Source organism: Ammospiza nelsoni, chromosome 21 (genome assembly GCF_027579445.1).
Source record: "Ammospiza nelsoni isolate bAmmNel1 chromosome 21, bAmmNel1.pri, whole genome shotgun sequence".
In the NCBI taxonomy this organism is placed as follows: domain Eukaryota; kingdom Metazoa; phylum Chordata; class Aves; order Passeriformes; family Passerellidae; genus Ammospiza; species Ammospiza nelsoni.
The window spans coordinates 6,877,486-6,899,836 of NC_080653.1; the positions used below are offsets into that span (position 1 = coordinate 6,877,486).

Here is a 22,351-nt window from a genome sequence, read left to right on the forward strand (position 1 = left end):
AGTGGGATCAAGAGATCCTTCTACCCATCACTCATTCCAAGATTATTTATTCTCAAGTCTTCACGCAGAGCTCATTACACAAAGGCTCGTGTCACTGTTCACCAAAAGTGCTGCTGACATCCCACAGCAGCACCTGGCAGGAACTGCTGGCACAGGTGACATTTGCAAGCCAGGTGTGAAGCCAGGTCCCAGGCTACAGGAGGTGAAGAAAAGGAATAAACAGGACACAGGCACCTCCTGCGAGCAGCTGAGCCTAAACAAGAGGAAACATTTCTTATCAGTGGGATAAATGCTGTTTCTTCAGGTCACAGGGAAAAGAAACCAAGAGATGGAACCTTCCTTTAGGTTTAGTTTTCTAAGTAGGACACAGTATCACCATGTGATCTAGACCAGCTTGACAAAGCCAAACCCTTCAAGGAGCAGCTGGGACAGGGTTATGTGACACCAGGTCACCTTGCCCTGCTGTCAGCAGAGTGCAGATGAACCCTGGGCTGACCCAGGTGTTTCCTGATTTTGTTTCAACATCCCTTGGATGTCACCTCAGGCAGAACATTGCTGTACTCCAGCCCTCCATGCTTGGCACCTTTTCAAGATTCACTCATTGCACTCAGCAAGAAACTTTCAACTGACTGACTGTGGCTTTGGACACATTGCCAAAATTTTAGAGCTCCTTAGGAAAAAACAATCTCTGGCCAACTGGTAGGGACAATAAAATCAGGAGAGGGGAACAAAACCTGGGTACCAGTGGGGCTTTTTACTGCTAGGTGAGTGAATAGAATGTTTTCATAACATTTTGTAATTCCTTTGAGGATCTTGTAATTAACAGTGAATTCTTCAGCATTTCAAGCTGATTTAGGTTTATTCTTCTGAGACTGTGTCCCAGAGCTTTGTTTTTCTTTCACATTCCTCTCTGCAATCCCTCTGCCTATGAAAGATCACCTGAATTCTTAAAATTCATGTTAATTGTTTTCAAATTTGTAGGAAGCAGAAGGGCTGTGCTTTGTTGTAGCCTTTGTGCAGCAGGGATGGGGCAAGGGTAATAAACCACTGAGGGATGCAGTGTTTAAATAGGGGAGGAAAAAGAAATTTGGGAAAGGCTACCAGTCATTGTCAGAAATGTTAAGTAAGGAAAGGCTTTTACAAATAATGAAGGTGAGAAAGTGACTGTAGGAGAGAAGCTGTGGATGACCTGGAAGTGATCAAGGCCAAGTTGGATGGAGCTCTGCCTTAGTTGAGGTGTTCCTGTCCATAGCCGGGGGTCAGACCTGGATGATCTGCGAGGTCACTTCCAACCCAAACTACTCCAAGATCCTATGAAATCATTCCAGCATGAAAACACTCACAGGAGCGATTTAGGGCAGGAGCGTTATTGGTTTCCCCTCTTTGACCACCAGAGAGAGCTCATGCAACAGAATTCCCAACGTGAGCAAAAAGCAGAACCAAAACCTGATGGAAAACACCAATTCCCGCAGTTCTGGGATCGGCTGAAAACAGGAGATGGGGACCGGGAAGGGAGGGGAAAAAAATTAGTCTGCAAAAAAAAAAAAAAAAAAAAAAAAAAAAAAAAGAGACTTTTTTGCAGAGGTCTGGTAGGAGTCAGAAAAATGGTGAATTTTGCCCTAATAAAGAATTGGTTGTTTGTTTCTTTGTTTTGAGGTCTGCGAACACTGAACAGAAAGGACACGTGTTCCTGCGGATATGATTTAACTCTCCTGCCGTCCTGGGCTCTCAACAAGGATCTGCAGCTTTTCAAACCTGTGAAAAACCCATGAAAGTGTGTGTGCTATCCCTGCAGCTGGCCAGCACACCCCACACATCACCAGGGAAACTGGGACTGACTTCCAAATGGATATGGGCTCCTCCTAGCTCCAGTCCATCTAGAGAGAGAACAGCATTGGCAGAGGAAGGATGTGCATTTGTGAGGCTGAAATCAAGCACCTGGTGTTTTCTTATGGATTTGATGAATCCACAGGCTCCCCACCTGTAAAACAGAATATTTTCTCACTGGGATATTGTGGAGGTTAGTACAACCCTGGTAACCTCACACAATGCCAGAGTCCCATCCAGGACACAGCTACAGGGCCCTAAAAAAAGCAGGATATTGGGTGCAGGGAGGAGCACAGCACCCTCACAGTCAGGGACAGCTGTGCTCTAACATTGTTTATGCAAGTGCTGCCACAGGGAGAACACACAGTTGAGAAAGCACATTCCTTTCTGGAAAAAGCTCACAGAACTGAGCAGAGCTGGAGCAGAATTCTACACACATTGACACATACTACTCTGGCATTTAAGATATCTTGGAGAGCAGTCTAAAAGTGGTAAATATTTCTGTGTTTTCACAAATAGAACTCTTAATTTGTGCATGCCCACACACACATGGTTCTTCTGTGGCACCAGTGGAACTTAAGCTCTTTGCTGTTGCAGACCTCTGTGGTACTGCAGTCAGTGAACTGCCCTGAATAAAACAAAACTTTTTCTTTCACAGGGCTATTTTTAACCCAGAACAGCTCGTTGGCCCAATTCAGTGTGTACTGCCATGAAAAGAAGCTGTGCTAGCACAGCCATAGGTGGGAATATGTGGCTGGCAGTGAAGATGAGGAGAGAAGCTGCTGGCACAGCCCTGAAGGAAAACACAGCGAGCTGCAGCCTTCAATGTACAGATGAAAATATACACAATATACTGAGCTAGAAGGCACCCACAAGGATCATCTATTCCAACTTCTGGCCCTATACAAACATCCCAACAATACCAGAGCATCCCTGGGAGTGTTGTCCAAACCCTCCTGGAGCTCTGGCAGCCTTGGGGCTGTGCCCATTCCCTGGGGAGTCTGGGCAGTGCCCAGCACTGTCTGGGGAAGAACTTTTCCTAAAATCCAACCCAAACCTGCCCTGGCACAGCTCCTGCTCTTCCCTGTCCCTGGTCACAGTGCAGAGGTTGGTGCTATCCCTCAGAAGGATGTTGAAGATCACAATGAGGTTTGACGTCAATGTCTTCCTCTCCAAACAAACCAAGTATCCCCAGTCCATTCTCATAAGGGTTTCTCTCCAGACCCTTCCCCACCTTTGCAGGCAAGGAATGGTGTGGCAGCAGGGCCAGGGAAGGGATTGTTCCCCTGTGCTGGTCATTTTAAAGGCCACATTCGAGCGCTGTGTCCCTTCAGTTCAGGAAGGACATCGAGGGGCTGGAGCATGACCAGGGAAGGGAACAGAGCTGAGGGAGGATCCGGAGCACCAGGAGAGGCTGAGGGAGCCAGGAGAGCTGAGCCTGGAGAAAAGGAGCAGGAACCTTTTTGCTCTCCACAACTGCTGGGAAGGAGGCTGGAGCCAGGTGGGGTCGGGCTCTGCTCCCAAGGGACAGGACGAGGGGAAACGGCCTCAAGCTGTGCCAGGGGAGGGTAAGGCTGGATATCAGGAGGAACTTCTTCCCAGAGAAGGTCATTGGAAAGGCTGCCCAGGGATGTGGCGGAGTCACCGCGCTCGGAGGTGTTCAAGAAACGACCGGACGCGGCACTCCGGTGTGGTTAAGAAGGCGGTGTCCGGTACCGGGTCGGACTCGCTGATTACGGCGGTGTTTCCCAGCCCGATCGATGCCGCCACTGCCGGGATTCACCGGCCGTTCCCGCCTCCCCCTCCCAGCCGCCCTCACACGGACCCCGCCCGCGCGGGGAGATGACGTCAAGGCTCCCCGTGTGCGGTCACGTCCGGTAGGTGAGGTCAGGCCGGGGCCGCCATTTTGAGCGGCTCCGCGGGCGGCGGCGGCCGCGGTCGGGGGAGGAGCGCGGCCCCCATGGCCGGGCAGTTCGACTCCGAGGACCGGGCGAGCTGGTACTGGGGCCGGCTGAGCCGCGGCGAGGCCGTATCGCTGCTGCAGGGCCAGCGCCACGGCACCTTCCTGGTGCGCGACTCCAGCACCATCCCCGGCGACTTCGTGCTGTCGGTGTCCGAGAGCTCCCGCGTCTCGCACTACATCGTCAACAGCCTGGGGCCGGCGGGAGCCCGGCGGTCCGGCGGCGAGGGCCCCGGGGCCCCGGGTGAGTGACCCCCAGGGCCGGCGGTGCCCGCAGCCCGGGCAGGGCAACCGGGGCGGCTCCGCCGGGCGCCCGGGCGGTGTTCGCAGGCTGCAGCGCTTTGTGCTGGAGTTAAGCCGCGTTCGGAGCTGCGGCCGCTGCCCGAGCACAGCCGTGTCCGCACCTGCCGTCCTGTGCCACAGGAAATTCAGCGTCCTGGAGTTGGGCATCCCGCGGCTCCAGCCTCGCACCTCTTTGTTTTCCTGACCCCCTTAGGGATAATTCATAGATTTCCCGTGTTATCTCAGCCGGGAGGTGGTTCTGTGCGAGTGTCATCTCCAAAGCCTGACTTCTGACAAGGCAGTTTTGCGTTATCAGGGAGGCTGAGCTCGAGTTTGAGTGGTGGGAACTCCTCAGAATGTTTCTTGAAATCAGATGTGAAGTTCGGTTTGTTTCCCCTTGAAAGGAGAAGTTTGATATTATTTCTCATCAGCTGAACATGTAATAATGAAAACAACACACTGCCGATTGTGCCAGAGGGAGAAGCAGAATTTTTGCTGTTTAGTCCAAGTAAACCCCAGCAGTGCAGAACCCTTAGATGTGTCAGAATGTGCAGTTCAAAGGCACTGGTGTCCCTCTGCTGGAACTGCTCGAGTTTGGATATTAATCCTTGCAAAAATGATGTGGATATGTGATTAGCACCTCTGCAAGGAGCCACTAGATAATTTTTAATAATACTAAACCTGTGTAATAAGAGATTTGGTGAACTTGTTTGGCAGAAAGTAGATAGAGACACTGTGGTGTAGGTCTGTGGGTGGAATAGGAGACTAGTGGTGGAAAGATATAACAAGACTTGTTTTATTTTTCAGTCTCTGCACAGAGTGTTTGACTAAGGAGATAATCTGAGAGAAAACAAGATTAGTGCCAGTAGGTTTGCACTGTCATACAGGGGAAGCATTTCAGATTGGAAAAATGGGGAAAGTCTAAACTGATCCTGTTTGTGCCAGGAACCTCCTGGAGCTGCACGGTGCACTCAGGTCACAGAGCTCCACAGGCAGAAGTTAAATGTGGCTGAATTCAGCTGGAAATGGAATTTATTGCTGCTGTGGGAGTCAGAACGTGGTGGGTTCCTGTTGCTCTGTGTGTGCAGGCAGAGGTTTGTTTGGTGCTGTAATTGCTGACAAGGATGGCTGGTGTTGTGTGGAGCAGAGTCAGTCACCAGGATGCTTTGTTGTGAGTCCAACCTAATTGGATTTTAAAGACAGTGAGAAACACTGGCTCATGAGTGTCTGTCACTTCTGGGCAGTTGTTTTTTGGGGAGCAGCTCATCTCTGGAAAAACAGTGGCATCACTTCAGTACAGCCATCCTGACTTTTTTCTTGTGTTACATCCTAAGCTCAGTGACATTTGTGGCATTCTGTGGGCTGGCTTTGGTTAAAATCATGAAGTACCTTGTAATTCTCTTCTGTTTTAAAAGAGTAGCTGTGTAAGCTGGTGCCACAGTAGGCTTAATATATCTGGAAAAGTATAATTATGTTGTGGTTGGTCTCCTTTTTATTTGTCCCCTGGAGGTTCTGGGGAGGGGTGATGCATCACTGCTGCACTCCAGACACTCCCACGCTGATTTCAGTAATTTTAATTAAATCTTGCCTCCATGCTGATGCTGCTGCCTTCACACTCCAACCAAAGAAGGTGCTGGGGAGGTGTACATTGAATTATACTCCAAGTGTAATTAAGGTGCTCTTCCAGAAGAAAATAAGTGGGAGGTTGTTCTGCAGTGGAAGGGAGGTGAAAACAGTAGAAGATTGAAGATGATTCTGTGTTTGGGTAGGGAAGCTAATGCAGTAAAAAGAGCTAAACGTTTGCAGATTGTCCTGCTTTTTTACTGTGGCCAAGTTAGAACAGTAGGGAAAACAAAATTACTATATTTTAGTATGGTACAATTTTTTTACCAATTTATTGTTTGGCAAATGCACAGATCTCTCTGGGAAATTTGAATATTCCAGGTTGGGTTCTTGGGTTGATTTGTGTTGGGCTGCTCAGTGTCTGTGAAACCTCCTGGCTGCTCTCAGGGATAGGGAAGCCTCAGCACAGAATGAATGAGATGAGGGGCTTTGGCTTACCTAAAAACCAGAATGTCACAAAAACATGATACCTTCTCTGATTTCTGAAGTAGAAAGTAAACTTGCAAACTCTTTGTTAAATTGACCTTTTGACTGATGCTGCAGTTTCTAACTTCTTGCAGGTGATTTTTCAACAAAGAAAAAAGAATTGAACAGAATTTTTTATGTCTTTCTGGAGTGTTTCAAGGCTGTTAAAAAATAGGATAAATCACTGAATTATGTGAAAGAAAAACAGTCTGTTTTCAGTGGGAAGGGATAATTTGTGATGAGGTATCACAGTAATGGCTGAAGAAATCCTAAACAAGTGCTCCATGCAGGCATTAGCATGGTGATAGACAGCAGAGGAAATATTAAATATATCATGTGTTTATGATGTGACATGGGGGCTTGGGGTAAAAATGTGTGATATGCACTAAAAAATGCCTGAAATACCTAAAGATAGAAATGTTCTCTGTTGAGAGTGCAGCATTATAAAGACAGAAGCCTTATAATGTTATTAAATTTGTCTGTCTGAAGTAGGCAAATATAACAGATAAAATGCAGAAATGGATGTTTGCACAAGAGCATGAGTCTGCAATGAATTTTTCTTAATCACTTCCATTGTGACTGAACCTCCTGGAATCACAGAATCCTCACAGAATGATACCCACACTCAGCCCTGGGTGAGGTGGCTTTAGGCATGTGTGAGCAGAGTGGTTTAGCTCTCATGCTTGGGTTTTGGTTTTATTTTCATTTTTATATTGGGATAAAAATATATTGAAATGCAAACTAGTTGTAACTAGTGAGCAGAGTGGTTTAGCTCTCATGCTTTTGGTTTTATTTTCATTTTTATATTGGGATAAAAATACATTGAAATGCAAACTAGTTGTAACTTTATAAAGTGCTGTATTAGACATCTGCTGTTATCCTGTGATCTGTAAATGATGAGTGCAGTGATCAGAAATGAGTGTAACTCCTCAGTGAATGTTTTCCTGGTGTGCTCAGAGCTCTTCCACTCAATGGAGTTTTATGTTTTTATAGGGTGTTCATGGGGTTTATTTGTTCTGCTCAGCATGAGTAGGAAGGTACTTGAGAACAAGGAAAAGAGGTGTCCCTGAGGGGGTGGGGGAAGCACAAGGGCTGGAATGTGATGCCTTCAGAGCCCAGTTCCCATCTGCTCCAGGAGGAAGTGGCTGACATCACTGGGGTGTCTTACTGCTGCTCTGGCTGATAAGAACAGCTTTGCTGGCCCTAAACACTCTGAATTGGGAAAGGGAGCCACCCTTGTAGAATAAAACTAGATGTAAAAATAAAGACCTGTATTTCTGTGAAAGAAAATTTCCAAAGCTTGGGAATGAAGAGAAAACTCCTTATTGACACAATTGGAGTGAAGGGAGAAATGCAAACCCCCTGAGATGTCTGAGAAGGTGAGAAGTGTCTCTGTGGTTTCACCACCTGCCCAACCAGCACAATATTGGGTGGTTTATAGCCCTGATCCCCAAGATCTGGACAATATTTAAAACACACACCAGCACTTTTCCCAGACTGACACAAGGCAGCTCAGTGTCAGAGGGCTGTGACAGGAGGGAATGTGCATCATAAAGAGAGAACTGATATGAGCCAGGTTTGAAACGTTCTTCAGTTGTGGGACTCTTTGGATTTTAACTCTTTCCTCCCCTTTTGTGGCATCCTGAGATGGCTGGAGTGATGTTAGTGGAGGTGGAGTCAGGAAAGAAGAGGATACTCAGCCCTTTGTGCTTCTCATTCAGAAAGTTCCTCTTGCTCAGCTGAGCAGTGCTGGTGTTGGAGGTACTCCCTGAGCAGCTTCTCCAGCTGTGCCAGGCTGCAGAAAGAGAATTTCCAGAACTCAAGTGTCCCAGTTTCCACAGGACGTGACAAAGGACTCACCTTTCCATGCTTGTGCTCTTCTGGGAGCTTCAGGAGATGTGCACACTGTGCTGCTCAGGCTTGTGCCTTCCAGAGGGATCCCAGGATCATGAGGAAAGCTGCTCTTATTCCCAAAAAACCCCACTCACCTTGATGCTGTAACTTTTTCTTTGTTAGATTTTGTTAGAATTATTCCATTGGCCTGCAGGTATGAGCAGTGTCACAGTTCAAACAAGAGGCTGAAGAATTCCTCTGAAATCTGTTAATCTGTGAATTTCATTGTACCAGGGAGTGACAAAAGTCAGGAGCCTGTAGGGAGTGGAATAATTAATTTCCCCACTGCATGTGAACATCCCTTGGTTCATGGTAGCTGAAGAACATCCACAAAAGATTTAAACTGATGGAAAGTTTTCCACTTGCTTGGGAAGGTGGAATTGTGTTTTATTTCCAATCTGCATTTTACCACCTGTGACTTTGAACTATGTTGACCTTTTTATGCGTGTTTTAGCTAAATTTTAGGAGTCTTCTATTTAAGTTCTCCAGATAATTATGAGATTGCTGCCTTGATATTAATTGATGATTAATTTAGATTAAGTTTATAGATTTCTTGTTCTAGATCTTCTGTAGCCACATTACATTTTCTAAAAGAAAAGCATCAGAAGTGCACGTGGTTTTCTGGCAGTGTGGTCTTTGGGAGGGTGACATCTCTCCTTTCTGATGCTTTTCTCTCTGTCCTTTCAAGGAGTGCATTGATCTTTCTGATCCCAGAGTTTGGAGGGTCTGTGTCCTCTGGCTGTTGTTCAGCTGTGTAAAACACCTCTTAGGATCTGATTTTCCAGGATACAGTACAGTGATTTCTGTCACTCCTCTGTACATAATGTTCCAGAGGACTTTTCTTTTTAAAGTCCAACTTGTATTCAGGTACATTTGGCAGGTCCCTCAGGCTGTTGTGCATTAATTCAAGAGGGTGAACCTGTTCCAAAGGAAAAAAAGACACTCCAAAATGCCTTGTTCATCCTGGTGGAGATTGAAGATTGACCAGGCTGATGAATGTTACTGATGAACTGCTCATTTCCTGTGACCTGTGAAGATTTCTCAGTGAATCCCACATTGCTGACAGAGCTCAGCCCCCTGGCTGAGTCAGCTTGTAGCAGGTTTCACTGAGGTAAATTGGTGTTTCAGGATCTCTGTTTCTGTCATGTGAAATAAGTTCCATGTCAGTGAACTTCCCTGAGACTGTCTTCTCCATGTGGGTTGCAAAGAGCTTTGCTGCCCTGCTCTTCAAGTTCCCATGACTTTTTCTTTTTGCTCAGATGTCAAGTTTGATCCTTAAAGCTAAAGGTAAAATAGTGCTAGATATTTGCACGTTTCTGTCACCAGGTTGGTCTGAGACCTGCTGTGTTCCCCACTTCTGCCTCTAGTGAAGTGCAGCATTCCCTGTTTCCCACTGAGCTGTTTGAAGTGGTGCAGGCACGCTGCCTGTCCAGCCAGAATTCCTGTCCTGTGAGCCCACAGAGCTGACAGTGCCACTGGGATGAAATTCCAGGGTTCTGGCCAAGTCTAGAGCTCTATGTTACATCTCAGCAACAAAACTTGAGGGGGTTTTGCATCCTCTCAGCATTACACTGTGGGAGAATATGATGGATTCTTAAATCTCTTCCCATGCTGGGCTCACTTTTCTCACTGATAATTACATTAACTTCCTTTATCTCTGGTGATGCCGGTTTGAGGGGGTTTTTTTGCAGTTTTTCAAGGCTATTGCTTTTGGGTTTTGGCTCACTGTGTTTGTATTCATTTCTTTAGAGAGCCTTTCAGAGCTGTTAAAGCATGCAAACATGCTTTTTGCAATGACTTAGTTCTGCTCCTTTGGATTTCCTTTAAGCAGCCCCACTAATGCTGCTGTTCCTTCAGGATACTTCAGAACTCATTTCTCGGGTGTTGGTCTCATTGAATCTGCCCTTTTCTCTCTTAGAACCCCTTTCTGCTCTCCTGAAAGAACTTGTTGTAACATTAGCTTTCCATGCTGACAGTGCTACTTTGCAGGGAGTTTTGGATCAGTGACAGCTTGAAAGATTCTGCTAGCTTTGTACTCCAGAGCTAAGGCTTGGGACTGTTAGATATTCCCTGCAGAGAAAACAGACTTGCAAAGTAAGCATCTCTGTCTTGCTAAAAGAGTTACTCATTAAAGTATAAATCTTTTCATCTGCACTCCCTTCCCCCAGCCTTCCCCAGTTCTTCCCATAGCTGGTGGCACGGGATATGGTGGAAATAGAACATCATGTGTGTGTTTTTCCCCAGCTGAGCCTGAAGGACATAGAGTGGAAAAAAAAGCACAGCACACAGATTGGAAATGGATATTCTGCACTTGTAGTGATGCTTGTAATGGCTTGGATGTGAACATCATCTGTATTCCAGTGTATTTGAGGTTTGGATTTATGGCTTAGGCTCCATCTGACAAACATGGCAAAGAAGCTACAAGACATGAGATTAAAAGGCTGAGTCATTCCTGTTATGAAAATATAGGTTGTTGCTTTACATTGCATAGAATGGAGATAATTTTCTTTGCTGGTATCTTTTATCAAAATGAAAAATAACTTAATTTGTTTGCTGCTGTGCAAAGCAGTTTTCTGTAGTGTCCATGCCTTTAATGCAAGGTGTTACAACAGGTAAATAACCATTATTGCAGTGTTGTTCTTTGGAAATAGATCTGAGCAGCAGAAGAGAGTTACAAAAAATAATTTCCTTGAAATGGTACCAAAATTTGCTTCCTATATTTAGAGTATAAAACAGGGGAATTGTACAGGCTCCTGATGTATTGAGCATTTTCATCTGTTGGGTCCATATAACACTGAAAGAAACAAAGATATTTTTATCATAATTTGGGAAGTTTGGCGATGCCAGAGAATTTCTCTTTTCTTTCCTTGAAAAAATCTTTTTAAAAAAACTACTCATGGTCATGATAGTGCTGCCTTTGATTGAAAATGTTCAGAAAAGCTGAATATGATGTCAAGGTGATCAAATTCGGTGTTGAAATACTTCTGTTTAAATGTATTTGTCTTCTCAAATGTTTGATTTGTAGTTTCAATGCTCTCCTTGACATGTTGCCTTCTCTTTTCAGGGTCGAATCCCACCAGGTTTCGAATAGGTGACCAAGAGTTTGATTCTTTGCCATCTTTACTGGAATTCTACAAAATTCACTATTTGGACACTACAACCTTGATAGAACCGGTCTCGCGCTCGAGGCAGAATAGCGGGGTCATCCTCAGGCAGGAGGAGGCCGAGTATGTGCGAGCCCTCTTTGACTTTAATGGCAATGATGAGGAAGATCTCCCCTTTAAGAAAGGAGACATCCTGAGAATCCGCGATAAGCCTGAAGAGCAGTGGTGGAACGCAGAAGACAGCGAAGGGAAGAGGGGAATGATTCCCGTTCCTTACGTCGAGAAGTATAGACCTTCCTCTGCTTCAGTCCCCACTCTGATTGGAGGTAACCAGGATAGTTCCCACCCACAACCACTGGGTGGGCCGGAGCCAGGGCCCTATGCCCAGCCCAGCATCAACACTCCGCTCCCTAACCTCCAGAATGGCCCCATTTATGCCCGGGTTATCCAGAAGCGAGTCCCTAATGCCTACGACAAGACAGCCTTGGCTTTGGAGGTACATAATGGGCAAAATGTAGAAGGAAGAGATCTGTTCAAGGGATTTCCCTTTTGCTCACGTGGTAGTTTTAGAGGAATGAGAAAGGGAAAAGCTTTGTAATACTGGTTTTATGTCATCATTAATAAGTTATGGATAAAATGAGTGACTTGAGTCACTTTTAAATTAGATTATTGTTAATTATTACTAGGTTAATGAACCAGTATTGTGTCTGTTGTCAACCGTCACTAACATAAGTGTTTCCCCATCCATGTTTTCAGTTCTGAAATGTTTATTTTGGGGGGAGGGAGAGGGAGCAGCTCATAAATTGTATGTCTGAACCTGTGTTTGCTGTTGTGTGCCTCACCACAATCTGTACAAGGTGTGCTGGGTTGTTTGTTGGTTTGTGTTGTGTTGGGCATTTTTTTCTCCCCAATGTGTCAGCAGTTTTAAAGCAATCAGTGGAAACATTGCTACACTTTGAAATTACCTGGACTGAGATGATGATCACACACAGAATTTAATTGTAACATCACCTCAAGCAGATGACTTTGGGTTTAGGTTTGAGGCAAGAGCATTTCACAGTTCACACCACAGTTTGTTAGTCTGGTATAAAGCAGTGATTGATAAGAAATGCAATAGCACTTGTTCACACCACAGTTTGTTAGGTCTGGTACAAAGCAGTGATTGATGGAGCAGGGTTTGTAGTAAAGCACTGAGTTTTCCCCAGGTTGATTCACTTCCTGACAGGACCAAGTAATTGCACAGGCTCTTTTTGATTTGTCTTTTTTCCTCTTAAAAAAGTGACTGGAGTGCTCTATCTCTCCACATCAGATAGTTCTCTCCCAAGTTACACTTGAGGAAATTGAGAGTAAGGTATTCCCTGTGGCAGACCTTTGCCTTAGGATATGTAAATTGTATCCTTTAATCTAGGCTTTCTTTGAGCCAGAGGCTCTGGAATTTCCTGATACCTAATTGACTTCCTGTTTATATAACATTTTAAGTACTTGGGAAAAAAAACAGTTTCTGTGCTGAGTCAGAGCATCTCCTCTGCACTCTCAAATTCTTTGTGCAATTGTGCATAGCACAGGAGGCACTCCAGGACTTCAGGGACCTGGCAGCTGTAGGTGTGTGTCAGTGCAGAAGTGGGAGGTGCAGCACAGGCTGCAGGTGGGTCACTGATGTACAGCCTGGCAGGTGGGAAATCTCTCCCATGTAGGTAGGAGATACACTCTTGAGTTGCTGCACATTCTGTTATAGGGCTGAATATTTTTGGGTTGAGAAGCAGGTATAGAAATTCATGTAAACTGACCAGATTTTGGGGAAATGTGAGGATTTTTACCCTTCAAACTCTCATAAAGGTTAAAATGCTGTCTCTCTCCTTTTTCTCACCCTTTCCACCCAGTTACCCCCTGGAGCTTGGGAAGATTCCTGAATGCAGGCTGTTGTAATCACCAGATGTTAGATTGGTTGTGAGCCTCTGGATACTGTTGTGGCATATTTAGCAAACCCTTTTGGTTTTCTTTCTGAATTTTGCATTCTCTTAAGCCTTAACTTCACACTTTATTCCACCAAAGAACCCCACACTGCTGCCCAGTGCAGGATTTGGGAGCATGGAGTGAAACAGGGAGGGTGAGGAAATGCTGCTAATCCAGGCCATAAGCAACTTAGAGTGAAAGGAAATGCTTTCCACGCTGGAGAGCAGCTTGTGGGTGCCAGGGCTGATCTTGGGTTAGTTCAATCCTCTTCACCAAACTCACATGATCTGGCAAGAGTGCAGTGCTGTAGGAAGAGCAGCTTTGTGGGTAACACCTCTCTTTTCTGAGCTACCTTACACCTCTAGAGTCTTTTACTAACTGATGGGAGAGGCTGAGTAGCTGAAGGATTTGGGAGAGGCAGCTGAGAAGTGTCAGCTCAGCTTGGCTGTGAGACCACAGGGGATTTCTGGTGTCCAGAAATGGCCTTTGTGGGCCTCTTAAAACTACTTCAATATTTATCATTAGACACCTTGGCCCTCCTGGTTAGGGTGTTACATTCCTGTCTTGCTCTCCATTTAAGAAATGCAATAGCACTTGTAGTTCTTCATTCTGTATGTAATATTGCAAACATTTAGTTTTAAAAAGTGAGCCATTTATCACTGCTTCCAGTGGCCTTCAAAGCTTTGCAGCTTTTATCACTTCCAATCACAATGTTACTGAGTTGCTTTCAATGTCTGTACAAGGAAAAAAGCAATATTTCATTTTATCCAAGTTTTTCTTCATCCTGTCTATCAAAGTGCTGTCTCTTGTTGTTTCCTTTCTCCACATTCCCTTTCACTTCATGGTGTTCCTTCTCTGTTTATTTAGAGATCTCTTTCTTAGATAACTTAGTAGAGAGCATTATGTAAATCTGATCAGGCCATTTTTGCCCAGACCTCTTTATAAATACAGCAAGTGGGATTCTTTCCAAATGAAAACTCTTATCCTTAAATCTGGCAATATTCATGGCAGGGGGTGGATCCCACTGCTTCTCTGAGAAAAATAGATTCTTAACATCAAACAGTTTTTGCCCAAACTGCAAATAGAATATCTGTGCTGTTCTGTTATTTTAAGCCTGACATGCTTTTGAAGAGTTCAGGGAAGGAGGATCAGAGCAGATGATGTTCTAATAAAGTCTGTGCTCTATTATGGAGAAAAGATTCAGCAGGAGAAGTTAACATTTATTTTGCATGTAACTGGACCTATGCAAGGAGATTTCAGTGTATTTTAAGAGAAAAAAGAGGAGGAAAAGGGAAGATCTGTGTGGTGAATGACTCTGAGATCGATCGATTTATTTTTTTTCTTTGTAACAGTAGCAGAACTCTGCCACCTTGACCTCACCAAAGAGGAGTACTTGGAATAAAACCACAGCATACAGAAGTCTTCACTTGAACCTTCAGTTTTGCTTTGAAGCATATGGGGTATATTTAGTTTTAAAGCTTCTGATGAAGACTGAGACAAAGCTGGCTTTCTAGCAGGGTACAGTGTTGTTCCTGAGGTGCTGTGCTTGGTGGGATGATGCACTATGGACTGATGTGGCCATAAATCAATGCTGAAAGTGAGGAGAATTCAGAGACAGCGTCCACTCCTTGCCTAAAGGTTTTAAAACTTCAGCACTTGTAATCATAAGTAATTTTTGGAAGGTTTCTCTGTATTGTCTTCAGGAGAGTGGTTGAAATGCAGCTTGCTAGGCAGAGGTTTGAAGCAGATCTAGAAAGATCTTTCAGTTAGTCAGGATCTAATGGAGCCGTTTTATTAAGGCAGCATTTGTGAAATGGTTCGTGCTTGCTTAAAATTAGTCCTGCTTTGGCAGATGTACAGATATATAGATACATATGTAAGAATGAATGAGAAGGTTTATATATATATATAAATGAAATGGGAATAAAAAACCGTATCAGTGTGTCTGCTAAATGAAATTACTGGCCAAAAAGGAATATTTGATCTCAGAGGTCTCTCCTCATTTAACAGTTACCAAAAAGCAGCTTTCAAGTGTAGCTCTGTATGGTAAGGGGAATTCATAATTGAGTGTCCCTTGGCTGCAGTGACCCTGAAACACCCCTGGAACCAAAAACCAGCTGCAGGATGCTGGGGGAGCAGGGGAGCTTCCCAAGCACCCCACAGTGTAACTGTGTCACTGCTCTGTTGAACCCACCTTCTGCAGGTGAGTTTATTGTAAGGCATCCAAGATAAACCCTAATGAACACTAATTAGGTGTGACAGAGCACAGGCCCACAGTCTGCAAACCAGTGCAAGTGGTGCTTTTCCCTTCCCAGTGGGCTGGAGGTTAAACACTGCTCTGGTGAGGGCTGATCTGTAGATTATATCCAGGTCTGAAGCAGTTTGAAGTTATCTGGGACATTGTTCTGTCATGGCTGTGATTAGGAAATCAGATTTTCCACTTCTAGTATTGTCACATTAAATCTTACCCTTGTTAAATGATAGCTGATGTATTGTTTTGGTCAGCAGAGTATTTTTGTTGGTACAACCCCCCAGTGGTTATTAGCAGTAGCAAAATTATACAAACTGCATGATTAAATTCCTAAAGAGCTGAAGCTTGCATTCAGAACTGGAGGAAGGCTTCTTTTTGCCTGTAGCTAATACATAAGAGGATTTTCTTCAAAATATGATTCATTAAAATGTCTATACTAATGACTACAAAAGGCAAAAATAAAGCTACAGCAAGAGTCCCAATGGGCCTCTCATTACCAGATAAGTAATCATGAGAGGTATGGGAAGCTTAATTAAATGTCCATGAAAGGGGTTGAATTTATGAACTGTTAAAAGCTGTTCTGACAAAAGATTTCAAGTGATTAAAACCTGTAAAGTTAATGGAGAATGGTAACATCTGAAATTGTTTTCCTTGTTCTTTGCTGGCTGCCTGGAAAGTGCAAATAATGAGGTTGTATTTTAGATGGATTTGGAACACAGTGATGAGCATCTGTGTGAATTATATATTCAGTGAATTTCTGGATGAAATGCAGCGAGGCCTTTGGCCACACCCTCAGAGTTTATTTACAGTATTAGTGAAAGAAAATAGAGTCTATCTATCCCAAAAGCATCCTCCATCTGTGATGTGGGAAGAATTCTAAAAACCGTTGTACGTTACTCGTAAATCAGATTATTGATAAAATTCTGCAGAGGGGTAGAATGGGTGGGCAGCTTTTCAGTGGTGCATTCATTGACTCTGCAGTGAGTGTCTACAATGTAAATTGTGCTTCCTTGGGGTGTGTGAGTGCCACTTAATGAAGTGCCCTTAAATATGAACAGAGCTGGGGACTGATCAGACCCAGACTTGTGTCCTGGTGTGAACTCCCTGCACAGCCTGGGGAAGGGCCTGCTGTGCAGTGTGTCCCTGTGTCACAGTGGGGTGACAGAGGCTGCCTTTGGAATTGGTGCTGGCAGTATTAGGGTGGAGATTAGAATAGGGGATGTATTCCTGGGCAAGTGGGAGAGGCATCTGTTGTCTTTACTATTCCCATGAGTGCTGGACTTGGCAGTGCTGAGTTAATGGCTGGACTCGATGACCCTGAAGATCTTTTCCAACTTAAACAATTCTGTGATTCAGTGGGATTTATTTCTCTGAGAAATCCATGCTGGGAAAGCCTGAAATGCCATCTGGCTTTGCCTTTGGTAGTGGCTGACTGTGGATGTCCAGAGCAGGAACAGAGCAGCCTTATGGCACTTCTTACACTTGTTATAATCTGTGAAGAGTGAGAGATCCTCCACTTTCCAGCTTGAAAAGTGGGATTCCAAAGCTAAGGAGCAGTTGAGCTTGCAGGTTAGTGTCCACTTGGTCCAGGTGCAAGTAGGAATAGAGGTGCCTTGTTTTATGAGGCTCTGGGTGGAGTCCCAGCAGTGTGCAGGCCTCTGTCAGCCCAGCAAGGCACATTTCTCAGGACAGCACCTGATGGCAGGTCCCAGGAGCACTTGGAAAGGTTGGTTTTGGATTGCTGACTCTTCAATTCAGGTAGTTCTCACCTGATCGAGGCACATTTCTTTATACACTTTGTTGGAGTGAATGGCATTGGGGGCAGGCTGGTGTCACAGACACTGCCAGGACTAAAGCTGCTTTTTCTGGGTGTGTATCTGGTGCACGTGGGTGAAGCACACCAGGGAGGGGTGGCAGCTGATCCTGCCCGTGTTTCTGGTTTGTAACATGTTTATTTCTTACCCCACAGGTCGGTGAGCTGGTAAAGGTCACAAAGATTAACATGAGTGGTCAGTGGGAAGGAGAATGTAATGGCAGACGTGGTCACTTTCCATTCACACACGTCCGTCTGCTGGATCAACAGAATCCTGACGAGGACTTCAGCTGAGTGTGGCTCAACAGTTGCTCTTACAGATGGGAACAATCTCAACTTGTTTTTATTGCAGATGCCATCAAGACTAAGCTCGGACCGACGCTGCAAGTGGTATTGCTTGGATAAGCATTCTGATAACCTGCAAACCCCTGGGACTCAACACCACCATTCCTTAAGCAAGGGTCATGTAATTCAGGGTACGACAGTAGATAACTCTGTGTCCAGTGGCAGAACTAGGCCATGATTCTAGGTTGTAATGCCTGCTTATGTCCACGTGCACAGCAGCCTGGACCTTCCAGCAGCAGCAGCTGGAGAAGGCAGTGCTGTAGATGTTCAGAGAACATTTATAGCTCTCTCCAGGCCCATTGCTTATGTTGCTTCTTCCTCAGGCAATGAAAATCAACCGTAGACAATTCAATACCTTGATAGAAATTTCACAAATTTATCCTGGAGCTCTCTCTGTGTTTTTTTCCATCCTGGGTTCTCTGCAGTGCTCTGCATGGTCAGTTAGCTGTGCACAGCACAGACTGAGGCAAGGGCCTGTTGGGCACAGCCTTATGATTTACAGATCCTTACCATTTTCATGGTAAATGACAGATCCAATCAACCTCAGAATTCTAGAACCTTGTGGACACTAGATTGATTTCTTCAGTACTGTTGATGCTCCAAACATAGCAGCTGATTTTAATTTAAGATTTTTATTAACACACAGTATCTCCTTTTATCCACAAATACAAGGCTTATGGAAGTGTAAACCTCCATATCAGTGCTGAAAAATACGTGCATAGCACTTTAATACGTAGCTTTAAAGCAGTGTTTGATTCACTAAATATACTAAAATATTGACACTGCTTTCCAATAAAATTAAATTGTGTAGGGTTAGTTTAATTTTTCTAGAATTCTTCAATATTGTACAATACTGTTACAGTACAAATCAATGTCAAGCACGGTGAACTGACAAACCAAATATTAGTTTTATTTTAAAGAGTCTGGGGACTCTTCTGGTTTAATTCCCATCTGTAAAATATTTGATAGTGAACTCATGAGGATTTTATTTTTAATAAACTAATGGAAAATAATTGTGTGCTTCTGGATTGATTCTCAAAAGGCATAATAGAGTAAATATGGCTTCCTAGCTCATGATGAAAATCAGTGCATTGAGTAGGCACTTTATGCACTGCTTGATGGTTGTTTTTTAGTCTGTTCTTCTAATTATCTGGTTTTCTCTAATATAAATCAGAATGGATTTAGTAAGTTTTGTAAACTGAAATTAAACACTGAAATAACTCTCCCTTGCCTGTACCCTGGGTTGTTTTCCAAGCACAGCACTCTGGTGACCAAACTAAATTTTGTAACTTTGACTACAGTATAATCCATGCAGAAGGGTTTTTCTAAATAGCATCAAACTGAAACTGTTGGGTTTGGTTGCTTCACACCATGTGACCCCAAGGCTCACGGGTTGCAAAGGCCTTTGCTGCAAGGCACCAACCCTACAACCATACTGGTAACACTTTACCTCAGAACTCTGTAACATGCTGGAAATTATAATATTTCTGTTCTATTTAAGTACTAGTTGTTTTACTTCAAAATTAATCCATCAGCAAGTCTGAGTAATGTTCAGGTTATGGGCACTCATTAATTCTGTGGACTAACGTTGATCACACTTGTCCATCACCAGTCTCATGAGCACTACTGAGGATTAATGTCAAAAACTGACAGCAGGGACAGTGGGGTAAGAATGGAAATGAGGAATTGCAGCTCTGTTCTACCTTGGATTGCTATTCTGGTTAGGGTGACATGCCAGTGATTGTGAGAGCTCTTCTAGCTTAGTACAAAATTTACTTTGAGGGCAAAAAAATTGTGAAACTAACTCTAACTCATCAAGTTCTTTAAGGCTGATTTGTTTTCCTGTGATCCTGATATTCACTATAACTGTTAGCTGCACTCTGAATAACAGACTTAATACTGAGTTTTTCAGTAGCCCATATATTCTTATGTTTTTCTTCAGGTATTGCAAAAGGAACACAATAAACAGTGTGCCATTAGAGTGACACTGTTCTGAAGGATTTCTGCCAACTGCACTTAATGAAAGCCCATATATTTCTACCTTTCCAATCAGGAATTCAGATACCAAAAGATCATTTTTCTGGAAGTTTTATTATGCAAACCTTGCCTTTTTAATACAAAAGACTTTAATTGAATTAACTAGCAAGTTCCCTGCAAACTTTGTAGATGTGGTTTTGTTAAGACTGTATAAATTGTGAATATTTGTACACTTTGAAAGAGCAAAATAAGGAAACTAGAGGAGTCTTGATAGCTGCTGTTACACTAGAATCCCAAGTTCTTGTCAAGCAGTTTTTTTAGCTGATTGATACATTAATGCAACTGTTTTCCACTCTTCAGTTCTAAGCTGAAATGTGATTTTGTTTCATAGGTGATAGAAAGGAGTATGAATTTGGACAAAATAGACATTTCAACTTGTCAGGCTCTTCAAGGCAAATAGGTAGAACCCATGTCCATGAACATGTAGAGGAAATCCTTTTGTGGCCTTTGTTTATCCTCTGCTGTTTGTTCCCTCCCTTCTCCCAATGCGTGCAGAAAAATCATTGCTCAGAATGTTGGTCACAATCTTTTGTCTCTTCCTTGGCTGTGGTTTTGGTCTCTTGTGCATAGGCAGGTGTTAGAACTAGAATAATCATTTCTAGAAATACACCATGAAAGCAGAATGCTCAATTACACTGTGTTCTTCTGGTGCATTTACACGTTATATCACACTAAAAAGTACAACTGGCTGCTATGGTTTTTTAATATATATTTCATTTTGGTAAGCCCCTGCCTTTTTACTAATATATGACCTGGTTAAATCTTGTTAATCTGTTTGAATTGTATTTGTTAATAATGCAAAGATTTCTAATCATCTTTAAGAGCAGAACACTTCCTTTTTGTTAATGGTTTTGGGGAAGGATTCTAACCAAACCTGTTTGAAGAAAAATATGAACATGTGCCATTGTATTATAACACTATCCACTTTCTTGACAGTTAAAGTCCTTTTTTTATTTTTTTGTAGCATGTAATGTATATGTTCATAGTACGTGAAGTAAATAAAAGTATAGCCAAAACTTTGACTCAGTCATTCTCAATCAGTTCTTGGAGTACTTGCATGTAATAATTAAAAATAGAGGGGGTGTGGCCATTTTTAATTGGCCATGTTAGTATGAAAATAATTAAACACAGCACTACAGAAATAAGACAAACCAAGCTAACTAAATTAACTTATCAAACAATAAAATATGGCTTTTTTTGAAAGAAGGTGACTTTCTGTAATTAAATGAGTCAAGGGGTTGGGGGAAATGTGTATTCTCATTTCAAAAATAACTTGTGAGAAATGTTAAGATGAGATTTTGTAGCTCTTGCTCTCAATTCTACCTGCACAAGTGTGTCAGGGAATAGTCTGGGGATTGTTTGGATGGGAAGGTTGGGAAGATAAAAAGCTGTTCATATATTCTTAGAAATATCAGTGAACACAAAGTTACACAAATGAATACCAGCAAGAATCTCCTGCAGGAATCTACAAATGGTTCAGAAGAGCTGTTTTCATGTGTGGTGGTGTGAGAGCACTAACTCAGTGAAAGGCCAGGGTGTGCAGGTGTTGTCCAGGGCTGAAGGACAGAAAATCAGGATCAGAATCCCATGGGGAGCAATGCTTGTAACATCAATCTGCATTAAAGCTACTTTTGCCACACTATTCCTTAAAAACTGCGAGGGGACAGTGGCCCTTAGGCCCCAGGGATAAGAATCTTGGTGTGTCTCCACAGAGCAAAGATTATTCTGTCAGCTCTAGATGGAAAAAAACTTGTCATTTTTCATAGGTAGAAGCCCCCAGCTTTGCTCCAGTGCTCACCCACTGCAAAGGTGCCTTTTAATGAGATTAGCTGGGAGAATTTCAGAGCCAAAAGGGAGAGGGCCCTGCCAGCCATCCCCTCCTGCTCCACCTTGCTCTGGTGTCTGCAGAGCTCCCTGAGCTGATGGAGCACAGGGCTCATGCAGAAAATGCTTTTCCTTTTCCATTCCCTCTCCTTCCAGCTGTGGGGTTTGGCTGCAGCAGTGGTTGAATGAATTAATGTGAAAGTTCAGGGGGCAAAGGGCAGGCAAGGATTGCATCAGCAAATTGTGCTGTATTTCCTTGGATTAGGCTGTTTATTCCTCATGCTTTGCCAAATCCATGACCAATTTCCAAATATCTGAATGCCATCTGTAACGAGTGCATTCAAAAGAATTTCAAGTATTTAGACAATATGCTATTATTTAGCAAGGGGACCAAGAATGCACCTCACTTCTGGCAATTAAATCTGCTTGAAGTGTCCTGATTTATTGATATTATTGAACTCCCTGCAACCTGAGTGCCTGCTGAACATGAGGATCACAGAAAAATTCCTAAATTGATCCAAATCTAATTTGTTGTGCACAGCTTCCCAAGTCTCTGCTGAAAAATAGACTTTTATGGTCAAGAGAGTGCAGAAGTGATTTGCAAGTCTTAAAAATTTACACAGAGATAGTGTGCACTACTGGGACCTTTTGAGTGCCTAACTTTGTATCACATATTTACCATCAATTCAGAAGTAAAGGTTTACAATGATTCCCAATTTCAGCAAAATCAGCATTTTCTAATCTTACTTCGAATAAATAAAAAAAGCAAATTTTTTCTGGACTTGGCACCTAATTTTCAGTGATCTTAGTCACTGATGTCTTTGTTTTTAAGAAATCCTGATTAGATTATGCTGATCTGTGAAAAAGAGGGCCTAAATATCCCTTGAAAACAGAGCATTGATTTTCTGAGCAAGTGATATAAAAATAACTCTGTCAAGCTTTTAGATTTATTTATAAGAAAACCATAAGGTAAT

The 22,351-nt window shown here is 43.4% G+C and overlaps 1 protein-coding gene across 2 annotated transcripts; it reads left to right on the forward strand.

Moving 5' to 3' along the window:
- The first annotated feature begins 3,715 nt into the window (after positions 1-3,715).
- On the forward strand, positions 3,716-20,575 carry CRK (CRK proto-oncogene, adaptor protein). 2 transcript variants are annotated; one of them, XM_059486703.1, is made up of 3 exons: positions 3,716-4,031; positions 11,115-11,650; positions 17,328-20,575. In XM_059486703.1, exons 1-3 carry the CDS (start codon positions 3,788-3,790, stop codon positions 17,463-17,465), a joined length of 918 nt encoding a protein of 305 aa, XP_059342686.1. In that variant the 5' UTR covers positions 3,716-3,787; the 3' UTR covers positions 17,466-20,575. The 2 variants fall into 2 exon arrangements, with proteins under 2 accessions (XP_059342686.1, XP_059342687.1); XM_059486704.1 differs by having other exon boundaries at positions 11,115-11,480.
- The last annotated feature ends 1,776 nt before the right edge of the window (positions 20,576-22,351 follow it).

Excerpts from the sequence above, each read along its gene's own strand:
- CRK (XM_059486703.1), top strand. The coding sequence starts at position 3,788 with ATGGCCGGGCAGTTCGACTCCGAGGACCGGGCGAGCTGGTACTGGGGC. Across the intron at positions 4,032-11,114 it reads CGAGGGCCCCGGGGCCCCGG|GGTCGAATCCCACCAGGTTT; the intron begins GTGAGTGACCCC and ends TTCTCTTTTCAG. Across the intron at positions 11,651-17,327 it reads AGACAGCCTTGGCTTTGGAG|GTCGGTGAGCTGGTAAAGGT; the intron begins GTACATAATGGG and ends CTTACCCCACAG.